The sequence below is a fragment of the Pelodiscus sinensis genome, chromosome 17, assembly GCF_049634645.1.
Source record: "Pelodiscus sinensis isolate JC-2024 chromosome 17, ASM4963464v1, whole genome shotgun sequence".
Taxonomy (NCBI): Eukaryota; Metazoa; Chordata; order Testudines; family Trionychidae; genus Pelodiscus; species Pelodiscus sinensis.
The window spans coordinates 6,825,996-6,842,155 of NC_134727.1; the positions used below are offsets into that span (position 1 = coordinate 6,825,996).

At 41.7% G+C, this 16,160-nt stretch overlaps 2 protein-coding genes across 13 annotated transcripts in view; both read right to left on the bottom strand.

Annotated features, from left to right (window-relative positions):
* The window catches only part of DOCK2 (dedicator of cytokinesis 2), a 497,337-nt gene extending 493,506 nt beyond the window's left edge, over window positions 1–3,831 (bottom strand). Inside the window, exon 1 of the mRNA XM_075900153.1 lies at window positions 3,562–3,831. Within this exon, the coding sequence (XP_075756268.1) occupies window positions 3,562–3,604 (43 nt within the window). The 5' untranslated portion in view covers window positions 3,605–3,831. The remainder of the gene's footprint in view (window positions 1–3,561) is intronic.
* A 6,163-nt stretch (window positions 3,832–9,994) lies between these two features.
* SPDL1 (spindle apparatus coiled-coil protein 1) overlaps window positions 9,995–16,160 on the bottom strand; it is a 94,339-nt gene continuing 88,173 nt past the window's right edge. For 11 of the 12 annotated variants that reach the window (XM_075900165.1, XM_075900156.1, XM_075900159.1 and 8 more), the window contains one exon: window positions 9,995–11,005. In XM_075900165.1, coding sequence (XP_075756280.1) covers window positions 10,855–11,005 — 151 coding nt within the window. In that variant the 3' untranslated portion in view covers window positions 9,995–10,854. The remainder of the gene's footprint in view (window positions 11,006–16,160) is intronic. The other variant, XR_012896298.1, reaches the window with a different exon arrangement.

The following is a 16,160-nucleotide window of genomic DNA, read 5'->3' on the forward strand; positions in this document are numbered from 1 at the left end:
GTCAGTTTGTCTTAATCAAAACCGCAACAGTTGTGTCTTTGAACTAATCTGGGGAGAAGTTCAAATGATAAATGATTCACTGAGTCCTTAATCTGAGGCAGGAAATGAATTGGAGATAAAACTATTTCATACTTGAAAATGTGTCTTGTTCAAAAATTCTTCAGTTATTTCCTCACTATTCTACTGTAATTGTGTGTTATTGCCCTGATGTGCTCTGTATGTAATGGTAATCAACTATTTTTCTCTCAGGCCCAATCTAGATTAGACCCGAAAGGTTGTCTTAAGGTATGCAGCTCCAGCTACGTAAATAATGTTGCTGGAGTTGATGTACCTTAAAGTGAGCTTGTCGCCCTCTCCAGAGTGGGAGGTCTATGGGAAAAAACGCTCCCATCAGCTTCCCTTACTCCTCAGGAGGAGTAGGAAAACAGGCACCAACTCAGCATTTGATTTAATGGGTCCTTACTAGACCTGTTAAATCAAATGCCAGAAAATCGATCTCCAGCACAGCAAGTAGAGACATGGCCTCAGTTGGACCTATGCCCCTTTCTCTCCCCCCCCCCCCCCACAAACATCCTCTGCCTCCCAACTATTAAGATTGCAGTTTACTCATTTTGTTGTCATAGTAGACCAAGTAGTAGAATACTTGCACGCAATGCAAATAAACACATTGACTTCAAGTACATGTAAAAATAACGAAAACATGATTAGCCATGTAAACACCCATAATTCCATCTCTCTGATGTGCTTCTTGCATTCCAACCCCTGTCATGTGCCCAGGTAACAGATTTAAAGAGAAGCCAACAACCTTATCTGGAAAAGATGATGCTGAACAGGTGTTAAGTTTCATTTTAGGCAATAAAGGATTTTCTGTCATTTTCAGAGACAACCCTAGAAATTTGGGTTGATACAAGATAGAAATAAAGGGCAGCTAACACACTATTATTGTATCATCTGTGATTTAATTGCCTAGGCATTCATTTTGTCAGACTGACACTTAAGATTTTATTCTTGTACTAAAAGTAGAAACATTTTTACTTAACAATTTCAGGTATAATAACTAATTACGTATTTTAGGCTTATCAAAATACTTTACTTTAAAATGTCACTTGCCTTGGTTATATTTTAAAGGGCACTTCAGCTGATGCATTTAAGGTGCTAAAACAATATAGTTTTCATGATGGTAAGTTGCTAGGAATTCTAATGTATTAGGCAAAAAAGTTATATAGCTAAACTCTGAGACGCCTTTGCTGGCAAGGGTAACACAGAAACAACAGTCACAAATCTGAGCAACCGATTGTCATGGAGCAACTGTGGACCAACATTAGAAATCTTTGTATTTGTGGATAAATCAGTTCAGTAATGATACAGCTTTTATATACAGATTAATATATTAATTGAACAAGAAACCTTTGCTAAATGAAGTATTGTTTATTTTATATACTAAAAAAAGATGTGTTATATTTCAGCTAACGAACAGAACAGGTGGGATTCAAATTGTTGCTGTGGTAAATCTAGCAAACATTACAAAAAGATTCCTCCAATCACACACAACTCTTAAAAACCATAATGTGTGTTCAGTGACCACATACTTGGAAGCTGAAGCCAGACAAATTCAGATTAGAAATAAAGTGCATACTGAGTGTGATTAACCTTTAGAACAAACCATTACGGTAAGCAGTGGATTCTGCATCTCTTGATGTCTTTTAGTCAAGAGTGGGTGCCCTTCTGAAAGACATGTTTTATTCAAACATATATTGTTGCTGTCAGTGTAAGGGTACCTGGTTAAATGTAATGGACTATGATACCCAAAAGCTTAAGCTAGTTGATCTAGTTGCCTCTTCTGTCCTTATAAGAATCTACCAATCATTAGTCTTTACTCTGACTAGTGTTACAAAGAAAAAACTGAGCACATCTAGAATGGCAATGTTGTCTACAAAAACAAACAAACAAACCAACCTCAACACAGACTAAAGACATAAGTTATTTTAACATGCATGAGTGATTTAAATCATTTCAATCTATATACACCCAAGCAGTACACTCTGATTATCAACTTCTGGATGTTAAGATGCAATATCCTACACAAATCCAGCTGTCAGAGGGCAGATGACCAGTGAGCCAGAACATAGAAGCTAAAAGTTCCATGTTTCTGCTTTCCATCCCCCACCCCCTTTCCAGTGAAACAGAAAATCGAGCTTCTTAGTCCTTGGTTTTGCAATGGAAACTACCACCAGTACTGAATACTTAGATTTCACAATTTTACCACTTCTGTGCACAGAAATTGAAAAAGGAGAAACTATTTTGCTTTTGCTTTTATTATTTACTTTTGGAAATTAAGAATTATTTTACTACATGCAACTATCAGTCTCTGTCATGTGCACTGCAGAGTACTCTGTTCTCTCTTTTTTAAATTAAATATTATGCTGATGTGCATTTTAAGGTTCCTCGTTATCAACAGCAGACTGACTATGGAGGGCAAGAGAAAGATTTTGTTGTTAATTAGTGGAAGGCACTCGAGAGACAAATTGAGTGTTTCTGTTCTGTGATTATTGTAGTTTTCTTAACGATAATTTAGTGCAATTATACAATTCCACTTAGCACCTGGAAGAACACCAGTCTGTTTTTAACCATAGAAAGCATAGATGGAAGAAGCCATCTTTCCAGCCAACACCAGAGTGTCATTCTTATTTACTAAGACAGAAGATACATAATAGAAGAACTAGAGGACACCAAATGAAGTTAATGGGTAGCAGGTTTAAAACTAATATAATAAAGTTCTTCTTCACACAGCGTGTAGTCAACCTGTGGAACTCCTTGCCAGAGGAGGCTGTGAAGGCTAGGACTATAACAGAGTTTAAAGAGAGATAATTTCATGGAGGTTAGGTCCATAAAAGGCTATTAGCCAGGGGATAGAAATGGTGTCCTTGGCCTCTGTTTGTCAGAGGCTGGAGAAGGATGGCAGGAGACAAATCGCTTGATCATTGTCTTCGGTCCACCTGCTCTGGGGCACCTGGTGCTGGCCACTGTCAGCAGACAGGCTACTGGGCTAGATGGACCTTTGGTCTGATACAGTACGGCCGTTCTTATGTTCTTTATGTTATGTACTAGACCCTTTTCCAGGAGCACTCTAAGAGCAAGTGAAGGGTTTGCACTTCCCCAGTGAACACGTACATTACTTTTCCTGACAAGCAAAGATGCTTTCCCTTTTCACCTTCCAATCATTCCTCAAGTAGCAGCCTAAATTGTTCCTCACCAGACTGAATGCGGACACCCTGAAAACCCTGGCCTGAGTCACCTGGAAGCTGTAGCATTTCCCTACCATTTTTAGAGTGGCAGCCTGATTTTCCAGCAGTGGCAAACAATGAGGTAACAATGAGGTAAAAAAAAAAAAAAAAAAAATCTCCAATAGGCAACACAAAGTTGTCCCTGCAAGCTCTCCTTGGGGGTTGTTCCCAGACTTGCTGGTTCTTTCACATTGCACTGCAGCAAGTACCTGCCCACATCCTGCCTGAAATACGAGAGGAGGCAAAACTCGAATGGCAGACTGCCTATATTACATACCCACGCCGCTCCTCTCCTTGTCAGTCTTGCGCCACAGCGCCATTGCACGCGTGTCTGCCAGGTCCCAGAGGATGCCAGCCTGCAGCAAAGCCTCCGAATGCGAGCAGCGTACTGTCGCAGTGGTGTAAGTGAGGCCCGTGGAAGTCAAATCTGTTACCCAGCTCTCGTCAGAGGGCCTGTGAGGAAACTGGGGCTGGCTAATGCAGCTGCTACTGCTCTGCGCGCTTTGCTGCTGTTCTCAGAGGCTCCTGCTTCCTTCCTCTTTTCGAACTCTCTCCCAACGAGTCACTGCCAAAATGGCACGCCTATTGCGGGGGGAGGGGAGACCTGAAGTGGGTGTTTTCGCCACAGGACATTGATGATACTATGTGAACAGACAAGGTGGAAAGGGCATCGCATCAAACACAGCATTCAGCTCTGATCCTAGTCCCATCGAAAATACAAGGCTCTGTGCGGTGTGACCTGACCTCAGTTTTGCAGCTCTGAACACTCAACAGTTGAATCTTGTGGTGAACGTCTCTGTTCCCGTATTGTGCTATGACCTTGGATTTTACCAACTGGCCCCGCAAGATGCGACTTAACTGTGCGGGACCTGCCATGTTTTAGCCCTGTCCTGCAAGGAGTTTCATAGTATAGGCACAGCAAGTGCAAAAATACGGCTGCAAAGCAGGATGGCAGGGGTTTGAAATATTTCATGTAAGATTTAGAGCAGTAAGTGATGAACAGTCATGCTAGGTCCTCTAGTTCAAAACAGGGACACGCTTTTATATTCCATTGAAATGTCATAAAGTCTCAGCTCAAGAAAATGGTGGATTTTTCTAGTTTACAGTCTGATCATAAAGTCCATGCTTAAAACTCCCATTGACTATAAGTTTGGGCAATTTGGGTTGGAGAGCAAAGTACACATGAACTAGGACACAGATGCTTTACCTTCACTTATCTCTCTGGTCTACATAGGACAGAGGTTTAAGTGAATCCTTTAAATGAAGTTACGCTCCCAAGTGTTCGTTAGTGGGATAAAGATTTCTTTGCAGCTGCTTTAGCTTTAAACATTGCTGAAAAATGCAGCAGCTCTAATGCTAATATGAATCCCTCATTGACAATCCTGGCAATTTCCATCCTTGTTTCATTAACATGGGCACGGGCAAACCCAGACTGCCATTCCAAGGCAGTGTGGAGCAACAATAAATCTTGTGTCAGCTTGAGTTTTGCTTTGGGGTGTGGCTGGGGGAAGGGAGTGTGGGGAAGAAGCCATCTCAAACAAAATTAACACCTAGTAAAAGCATGTTCCTTGTAATAACATTATGCAAATTTATTGTATAAAATTAAATTATTCAGTGAAGGCTAGAACTTTAACAGGGTTCAAAAAAGAGCTGGATATATTCATGGAGGTTAGGTCCATCAATGGCTATTAGCCAGGATGGGTAGGAATGGTGTCCCTAGCTTCTGTTTCCCTGGGCGATAGGGGAGGATCACATGGGGATTACCTGTTGTGTTCCCTCCCTCTGGGACATCTGGTATTGGCCACTGTCAGCAGACAGGATACTGGGCTAGACGGACCTTTGGTCTGACCCAGTGTGGCTGTTCTTATGTTGTTAGTGCAAACATGTTGCACGTCTCTTGCCAGTTTTAGTGCCCATTCTTCCCTTACCTCGCCTAAATGTCAGACAGAGTCATTATTGTTTTACATAATCTTAAAACTTACTACATAAAGTTATACTCAGACACAAAGGAGATGTAAAGCAATGTCTAGTTATGCTTCAATGCTTCACGTCTTGAGTAGCTGTAGTGCGTTAAAATGTGAGAGTGACAGCATTGTGCATTATTTCCTATAATTTATTGTGGAAGACACATCTGATGGTTTTGGAAAGCTTAACTTCAGGCGATAGCAAGTCTTCACTTTTCAGATCATGCCTGCTTTTGCTATGATTCTGTTAAAAGGGTTATGGTGGTATAAATAATGCCACCCAAGATGCCAAGGAGTGAGTTTTGTTTGCTCCAAACTGTCATGGCAAGAATGAAAAAAATCACCAGTTTCATAGTTAAGAGCTGCTTGATTTTTCAGTCATCTTTTTGTGGTCAGGATGCTCTGTTTCTGGTATTAAACTCATGTGTGTCAGATGTAAAATTAATCTTAAAATATTTAAATTTAAGCAAAAGTTCCATACTCTGTTGCTTTGTCAGAAGCCCAGGACATCTGACCCCTGTCTCTGCTAAAATACAGCATATACACTCAATATCAATGGTAACACATAGGGGTTTAAGAATTATTTTAATATGAATTCAATATTTAAGTACTTCTCAGCAATTCCTCAGTTATGTTACAATATAACAAAGATTAGTTTCCAATGAAAAAAACGATTTAAAAATAATTTTCTCATCAATATTATCTATCCTAAAAAAGATTTCCAAACTTTGTAATTTAGATATCTTCAGTATTTAGCCTATGCTTACAGATAGATGTACATAGGTAAGGTGAAAGTCAATTTGTATTTCCAATCACCTTGATAATATACTGTAGGTTAAGTTTTATGTTGCAGTACAACAGTAAGAGTAAGACTTAACTTGAATTGTTTTACAATGATGTTAATGAAAAACAATCTTTTGAACTTTGGATCTAACACTTGGCAGCACTGCAAAGAAAAAGATGGCCAAATTAACTCTCAGAACAATCTAAGAAAAGTCTAAAGTAAAGAAGCATTATACAGTAGAATTTTTTGAGCTATCAATAAGTTTTAAATATGGATAGGGTAACTGTAATGGGTGACTCAAAGGTCCTTTGAAATAGAATACTGTTTGGTAAAGTTTCCATCCGGGAATAAAATTGATTGGCTGGATTAATCAATTTGGCAAAGATGAGCAATGCTGCTGTTTAAGTATATAAAATATTCACTAAGCCAGCTGCTGACAATCTAGAAAACTATTGCAGACATAAATCCCGTATGTTTAGCTTTTCACACTTAAGTCTCCACAAGACTTTAACCTATTTAATTCTGTATTATAAATAGTAGTAACATGCTAGCTTTGCCTGAATGATACACATCTACATCAGTCTCATGTATGTTCATTCAAGAATTATTGGAGACAAAAGGAACACGTACAACTGTCATTTTTTTCTTGGGATTATTGGTGCTCTCTGATAAAGCATTGTTTATCTGAATGTAAACAGTGACCCAATATTTCTTTAGGAATAGATTGCTACACAGGTATTTTTAAACCACATTCTCTCATTCTCTCTGGCTACCAACAATTAGATGTTCTGCCCCTCTTGACCTCAAATATGAAAGTAGGTTTAGGACAGTGGTTTTCAAATCTGGATCTGTGAACCCCAGCGGGTTCACAGGCTAGGTCAGATTTCCAAGAGTCTGCACTTCCAATTTTTAGGGGTCTGAAAATGCAAAAAAGATTGACTATCACTGGTTTAGGGATAAAAACTTATACTCGTTTAATCATGTATGGATTAAGACTGAAGTAGAGAAACATATGTATAGAACTGTACAATTTGCTGTACATCTGTGTAATTCTTACTTTACAACTCAAACCTGCACAGTGATATTTTTACTAATTCTAGTCTAAGGAAATACCTCCCTATAATGTTATACTTCAAGATTTAACGCACTATTTTGCATTCCTGAACTGAATTTTGGATTCTTGTAGAAAGAAAAGCCTGAGGGGAAAAAAAACTCAGCTTTTACACAGATAAACTCTTGAAGAGTCAAATAAAGCCAAAAGTTATATTTCCTTTTGTGAAACGCATGGACACTGTTTTCATGTCCAAGACCAAGAAAAACACGTTGATGTGAGCTAGAGTCAACCATTTGCTGCTATCAAATAAATCAGTGATACAACACTTACCTTCTTTTCTATCACTTACCTCAGGGGTGGGAAACCTCAGGTCTGTGGGCTGGATGCGGCCCCCGGCTTGCATGGATCTAGTTCCCAAAGCTCAGGCCCCCCTCCAGAATTGGGGAGCCCGCACTGGAGCTCCTGTCCCCTCCTGCCTTACCATGGGGCTGGAGCACACAGAATCTAGTAGGCTAGGTCCCCCTAGGCTCTGGTATGCAAGGGGAATATGGAGGAGTATCTTTTTGCTTCTCACTTGTGTGTGGCCCCTGACTGATTTTTCTGTGTGTCAGTGGCCCCCAACCCAAAGTTTCCCCACTCCTGACTCACCTGCTCAGTCCTAAGAGTCACCCAATGGCAATGGCTCAAGAATTTAAAAATAGAATAGCACTATAGTATTATACAAGAGTGGGAAGGGGCTGTAAGGACTAAGAATGGAGTTAATTATAAACTTTAAATCCATTTGATTAAAAAGGAAATTCATGACTCTGATTTAATACTCAGACACGTGATGTACATGCAAACTTAACGCAGCTTGGACAATACACCCCAGTCCTGATGGGCACATCTACACAGCAGGGCAACACTCGAATTAAGCTACGCAACTTCAGCTACGCCAATTGCATAGTTGAAGTCAAAATAGCTTAATTCGGGTTTTGGTGCTGTCTACACAGCAGGAAGTCTAAGGAAGAACACTCCTCATTCAACTTCCCTTACCTCCTGGTGAAAAGAGGGTTACAGGAGTCTGAGTAAGAAGTCCTCCTGCTCGACATTATTTCAACAAATAAAATTATTCCAAAATAATGTTGCTGTGTAGACATACCCCACGAGTGATACTCTCTGCAGTTTTGGATCTGAAAGGAGGTCTCCTGTCTCATAGGTTTTCATCCTCATCTCCCACAGAAAGATAATCTAGCCCAGTGGTCCCCAACATTTTGGGGCTACCAGGCGCCCGCAGGCAGGACCGCACATGCACCACGCACCCAGGACGCGGGGCGCAAGAATGACTTGGGCCAGCCCTGGTCACTAGGTGGGCGCACATAAATGGCCCGGCGGGCACCATGGCGCCTTTGGGCACCGTGTTGGGGACCACTGATCTAGTCCATGTAAGAATTTGTTTTCAAGATGCACAGAATGAGAATTTTGAGAACTGACATAGCTCGTGAATTCTGTTTGATACCAGAGACTACACGTGCGCAAGATGGTAAGCCCCATTTTGAATGTGGAGCTTGCTGCCTTCTGCTGTTTTACCTCCATTTTTGTCAAACTCAGGTATGAACTATTTCCATTTGAGTCTGTCCACCTATCAACGACAGGAAGGTTACGGCCTTCGGGAAGCTAATTTCTCTGACTTCTCTGTACGGTGATAGCATTTGGGACCTGGAATTTTCCCTCAGAGGCAGACCATCAGAACCAGGCTTGTGTGTCAGGATTTATAAACTCAAGAGAGTCACAAGACAGGTTAGAGGAACTAAAAAGACATATAGTTTGACAGAGGGACATATTTTTAAGTGTTGAACCAGTCAAGGGCAAAGCCAACTGACCTGTAAAATACAGATTCCATGAGTCCACACAAAAAGACTGAGCCACAGAAAGATCCTGGCCACTGAAAAGGACTTGGACCCTATGCCCAGAAAAAACGTTCCAAAGGGTGAGGAAACTCAGGTAAGGAAATTAATGCATTTATTTGTCTCAGGCTAATGTAATTGTACTTCAAAACCATTGCAAAACTTGTGTGTTATGTACTTTATGCCATGTCACCAAAGAGCTAAATTGAAAACCCAGAGCATCCACCAGGTTGAAGCTCAGGTAGAACATATGGTTAAGGAATCCGTAGCAGTCCTGGGGCAACTCGGCCATGTGGTGGCATTTCTGTGAAAGGGTCAAGGGCCCATATCCAAGAAATGCTCCCAGAGGTCAAGGAAAAAGAGGGGTGGAGCATAACCTAGGGAAGTCCAAGGGAAGGTTAAGAGCTCAACAAATAGCCTGGTTCGTGTCCAGAAAGGGGCAGCATTACCAGGGTTGAGATATCCCTTATCTTGTGTTTTTTTTTTTTTTTAAACACACAAGTATACTACAACAGGATTGTATATCAATGGTCATGCTCTACTGCTAGCCAAGACTCATGTTGTGTGGCAAGTTTAACTTTGATTTTAGTCACTGCTGTTTTCTAGAGAGCTGATTACCTACAGATGATAAAAAACAGATCCACGTTTTTGTAAGTGCTGAACACATTGAAAAGCTTAACGTCAGAAACCCTTTTTTGGGAGTTTTCACATTTCCCTGTTTGGTGTACACGGTGTTCAATGGAAGTTTTGGCCACAACGTGTTGGTGGAGGGGGAGAGAATCAGGGCACAACCGCATAAAGACTCACCCAACAAGTTTTCCAGTGGGTAAACTACTGGAATTTCCCAACTAAGACTTTCAGAAATCTTTGCAGGAACGTGAATGGGCCAAATTAGCCACTATGGGGAATCAGAGTAGTTATACTTAAAATTTAATTTAAGTAGTTGAGAAGTTTTAATTGAGAACACAAACATCTATTAAAATTAGTCTGCATATTATCTACATTATTCCAATTACAATATGCAAGTTGTAGTAAGCCATTTATTGTTACAGAAAGCTTGTTTTGTATTTACAAACGAGATTATCAAAAAAGTGGTTACATTAAGAGCAGTAACAGAGTCAATAGTTTTTATACACAGAACGTTACAAAAGGATTGCTTTCTAAGGTGCTGATAAATGTTGCATTGTACTGCATCATACAATGCAACATATATCAGCACCTTAGAAAGCAATAAAGCAAAGTTTGTCTTAACTGCTTGTACATTTACAAGACACTTCCTAGCATTTCAAATGCACCTCATCTTCATATGACTTTTAAAGAGCTGTTACATGTGCACTGAAAATCACAAATTGTTACACATTGGGGGGAAATGTAGCTTTGAAAGGCTCCTATTTAAAGTAATTAAAACAACCTTTAGAAATTTAACTGCTATTTCTTGTTTTCCATCTTCCCTTCAATCAGTGCAGTGTAATAATATATTATTCGTTTAAAAAATGTGCAAACCTACTCACAGCTTAGAGCTGCACTTATTATATAGTTTCAGAGGATGTCCCCTAGTCATTCTGAACTGAGCGATACTTTTGGAAACCCCAAACAACTAATGATTAGGGTTTTAACTACAATTCAGGATGAGACAACATTTGAATCAGTTACCAAAGACTTTATTTTTGTGGAACTTCTAAGGTTATCCAAACAGGGATGGTGAGAATGCTGGATAATACAGCCATAATAAAAATAATTGTTCATGAAGCAGAAGGTAGAAAAACACATTTCTTAAAATGAAGACTGTATGTATGTTAAAATGATACACTTACATATTCATTTCTGAACAAAAGAATTTTGAAGGCAAAAATAAGTTTCTAATTTGCTCTGGAAAAAAGTTTTATTGCTGAGGACATTGTGTTTCAGGAGTTGGATTAGAAGACACATATAATGCATTGTATGTTTTCATTCGGGGTTTCTTCTCCCGCTTGATTGTTTTTTCATTCAGCTCCTCATTTTCCACAGTTTCAAGTCTGGATCCAGCTGTTAACCTACAGGTAAAGCAGCCATTCTAAATACACATTTAATTCAAAGAGAAAAATCAAGGCTGAGAGAAGGTCTCATTTTAACTTAGATCAAGAAGCAAAAATGAAATATTAATTGTCCTATCCACAAAGAAATTTGGAGTCTGGCAGTATTTTAGCTGCAATATTTGATAATATAAAAACTTCAAAACGGAATAAATGTTCCCCATCTTTACATTGCCACCTTAAAAAGCTTTTGGTTTCCAATTAATTTGATCTACTGAACCAATTTGAGATTAATGATTGAAGGTAGTAACCGGTTGCTGTCAGCCTTGAAACAATATGTTCTGCATGGAATAAAAGATGAACACAGGTCACACACACAAAAGCACAAGTTCCAGGATAAAGCTACCTATCAGTTCCTGATCAACATATTACATATCACCTTACAGTGGCAAAGCCATGATTCAAATTTTATATTAGTAACAGGAAAAAATATAGTGCCAATCTCAGTGCGAGCAATCCTTATCCTCTGATAAAGGGAGCTGCAGGGGGCACAGGTGGCTCCTGCCTGCCCTTCCTCACTGCCTTAAGGAGGTGGGGGAGGAGCAGGTTGTTCTGTTGGGTCGGTCCGCATGGAGAGCAGGCTTAAAAGCATGTGTATTAGCTTCCGCCTGCCTCCTCCTCCACTGCTGCCCTGTGGCAGCCAATACATGCTGGCAGCTGGCTTGAAAGATGGCTTCCTGCATGTACCAGCTCCTGCTTGCCCCCGCACCCTCTGCGTAAGTAAGTAGTCAAGTAGTCACTCATCTACCCGATAAGCCTATGCTTATCAGGTAGTTGACTACCTGACTAGTCACATTCCTACTGCCATCTAGAAATAAGAAATTGAAGAGCAGCTGACGAATAGCTCTTTCTGCCCACTAAATCCAGTCCTTTGGATAGCTCATCTGATGGAGAGGGCCTAGATTAAAATTTGGCAGCTCTTTTCATTGGTTTCATTCACTAAAAGACAGGGGAGAGGCAGTGTTCTATCCCCTTTTGTGAAATCTATTACTTTTTCAGATCTTAGGAGGAGGTTGGAATCATGACCTGTGTTCGCTACAATGTATAGGCAGGAGATTGTAATGCCTCATTAATGGGCAAAGGAAACTTGCCTCTACCAAAGAACACTCAGATTCTTGGACTTCCTCTAGCAAGATATGTAGAGAGTTCACTAGCCTCTTCATAAGTTTCTGGGATTTAACACACACCACAATATAAGAGGGCAGCGGTGGCATTACTGCTTCATCTGAAGAGGAAGAGAACTTGACTGAAGGAGGTGAGACCTGCCTTGTATTGTCCAGTCCCAAAGAACATGATAATGAGGAATGGACAACTGATGGCTATGGCTGACAGGATACTGGTGTGTAAATATCTTCTTGGCATCCACTAAAATTGGTTTTCCAACTGGCTGCAAGGATGCCAGTAATCCAACTGGGAAGGTGGGCGATAAGCTCTTGTATAGGACTGAGCTGTTGGGAACCATGTAAGAATTACTGTCTGAACTGTAGCAGGTTGTTTGAAGTTCTTTACCAGACAACCCACCACAGAAGAACCTCCTGATCCTCTATAGCGTGACACAGCTAGGACTACTATACATCCTTCAGTACTCAGATCCACCTTGGAACCACAGCAGGCACCTGGGCAATTTCTTAATTTTTCTGGTTAGGGAGATGTGCTGCATCTCTGAGGTCTTCATGTCCATGATCACATGGAATGCTGGACGAGTGACAAAAGCAGCCTGCAATTTTGATGCAATGCAATGGGAAGGGAGAGGCTCTCTGTGGACATGGGACACATTCCACTGAGAAGTTATAGTCCAGCCTCCCTGTCTTTTTTTAGGCCTGCCCTTACATCCCAGATAGACCTTACATTTTGGGAGGATTTGGGAGTCTCCACACACCACAGGCTATTTTAATATCCATCATGGTGGAGAAAAACCTATGGTAGGATTTAAACATAAATGGGGAAGACAAGGGTAGAATCCTTCCCCAGAAGGGCACAAAAAAGTAAATAACTGGAAAACAATAATGTCTTTCACAAGGTTACAAAGGCAAGACACTGAAATGACTAACAGGAAAGACAGATTGAAGCTATAGGCGGCTGGCTTGAGGCTACCTATACCACCTTCTTTGGGCCATGAGATGTTGTTCTGTACAGACAGACCCATGAGCACTACTTTCCAGCCGCCAATCAAGAGTGTATGGGCACATGCACATACTATGTTAGGGATTTCAATGTGTAGTCCACTACATGATTAACAATGCGCATTCCCCCCCTGTTGCCTCTGATACAGGGGCAGCAGAGGGGGAGAGTAGAGGCAGGAGCTGGTTCCTGTGGAAAGCCAGCTCTCTGTGAGCACCAGATCCCAAAGTGCTGCTTCTCCTACCGCGCACCATCTCTGATAGAGAGTCAGCCACCCAGAGGGCGAGGTGGGCAAGCAGGAGCTGATATTCACGGGAAGCTGCTTTTCAAGCTGGCGTCCCATATGTATCAGCTCCCGCAGAGCCATATGCCCCCATACACTGCTGCCTCTGTCAAAGGCAGCAGCATGGGGGAAGGAGGAAGCAGTGGGGAATCTCAGGCCTGATGTGGCCCCCAGCTTGCCTGGATCCAGCCCATAGGGCTCACGCCCCACCCTAACACTGGGGAGCCCGTGTTCCACACCACGGGGCTGGAACACAGAAAACCTACTAGACTAGGCCCCTCTAGGCTCTGGTGTGGGAGGGGACTGTCTTTCACAATCAGTCAGGGGCCATGTCAGTGAGGGGCTTCTCACTCGTGTGGGGGCCACCAGCCCGACCCAAAAAGAGGCGCCCCATCCTGACTTGGAGCTTTGCTTGCCCAGTTACTCCTGCACTAATGCGCGCACACACACACACACACACACACACACACACACACACACACACACACACACACACACACACACACACACAAACAACCTTCGCAGATTCCTAATTCGTCACGCAGAAAAGAAGTTTCTGCCAAAACCTTGCTACCGTTCCACTTTTCCACCAGAGGACGCTGTGGCACAAGAACAGCAGCAGCTCCCAGCAGTATAGCTCCCTTTTGCCCACTAGAGGGTTCTGTAACAGTTGAACCAAAGCGCAATGCATAGCCAGCAAAGAAAGGCAAAGCCTGTCTTCCAGGACTGTGAGTGGTGGGAGTAGGGGTCAGACAAAGGCTCCTAAGGGCTAGTAGGGGAAGATAGAGAAGAGAGGGCAGGAATGAACAGGACAGGGCCATGGAGAAAGGTGCTGGCACACATGGGGCTGGACGGGGGAGGGGGGGACGACAAGACTAGAGGGACACTGGCAGATGTGCCTGACTGAATGGAAGAGGTTAGAGGCCAGCCAGGATCTGCCTGGGGGAAGCTTCCCAATAATCTCTCAATGTCCCCTCCCAAAACACACGCCTCCCACTGCTCAGGGAAGAGGGAGAAACAATAACAGAAAACTCAGAATGGCAGAGGTGCTTAATGATTTCTTTGTTTCAGTTTTCACCGAGACTGATGGTGACGGGATGCCTAACATAGTGAATGCTAGTGGAGATTAAGAAGTTAAAATAAAAAAGGACTAAGTTAACATTACTTAAAAGATTTAGATGTCTTCAAGTAACCAGGGCCTGTTGAAATGCATCCTATAATATTTAAGGAGCTGACAGAGGAGGTATCTGAGCCTTTAGCCTTTGAACAAGTCATGAAGTCGAGAGAGATTCCAGAAGACTGGAAAAAGGGCAAATATAGCTCCCATCTACAAAAAGGGAAATAAGAACAACCCAGGAAATTACAGACCAGTCAGTTTAACTTCTGAGCCAGGGACGATAATGGAGCAAATAATTAAGGAGTTCATCTGCAAACATCTGGAAGATAATAAGGTGATAGGTAACAGCCGGCTTGGATTTGTAAAGAATAAGTCATGTCAAACCAATCTGACTGTTTTCTTTGATAAAGGCAGCAGCAGTGGACGTGGTATACTTCAGTAAAGCATTTGATACGGACTCGCATGACGTTCTTATCAATAAACTACAGAAATACAGCCTACATGGGACTACTATAAGGTGGGTGCATAACTGGCTGGATAACTGTTCTCAGAGACTAGTTATTAATGGTTCACAGTCATTCTGGAAGGGCATAACAAATGGGGTTCCTCAGTGTTCTGTTTTGGGACTGGTTCTGTTCAATGTCTTCATCAATGATTTAAATATTGGCATAGATAGTACGCCTATTAATTTTGCAGATACCACCAATAAGAGGCGTTGCAATTGCTTTGGAAGATAGAGTCATAATTCAAAATTATCTGGACAAACTGGAGCAATGGTCTGGGGTAAATACGATCAAGTTTAATAGGACAAGCATGAAAGAGACTGCTTCGGAAGGAATAATCCGTTTCACACATACAGAATGGGAAGTGACTGTCTAGGAAGGAGTGCAGCAGAAAGAGACCTAGGGGTCATACTGGACCACAAGCTAAATATGAGTCAGCAGTGTGACACTGTTGCAGAATGAGCAAACATGAATCTGGGATGCATTAACAGAAGTGCTATGAGCAAGACATGAGGAGTCAATCTTCCGCTCTACTCTGCACTGATTAGGTCTCAATTGGAGTATTGTGTCCAGTTCTGGGCACCACATTTCAAGAAAGATATGGAGCAATTGGAGAAGGTCCAGAGAAGAGCAGCAAAAAATGATTAAAGGTCTAGAAAACATGACTTATGAGGGAAGACTGAAAAAATTGGGCTTGTTTAGTTTAGAAGAGAGAAGACTGAGAGGGGATACGATAACAGTTTTCAAGTATCTGAAAGGGTGTAGGGAGGAAGAGGGAGAGAAGTTGAGGACAAGAAGTAATGGGCTTAAACTGCAGCAAGGGATGTTTAGGCTGGACATTAGGAGAAACGTCCTAACTGTCTGGGTGATTAAACACTGGAATAAATTGCATAGGGAGGTTGTGGAATCTCCATCACTGGAGATATTTAAGAGCAGGTTGGATAGACATCCATCAGGGATGATCTAGACGCTGCTTGGTCCTGCTGTGAAGGCAGGGGACTGGACTCAATGACTTCCCAAGATCCCTTCCAGTTCTAGTGTTCTATGATACTTCTCCCACTTACACTCAGCAGCCCTCCAAAGTTGACACCT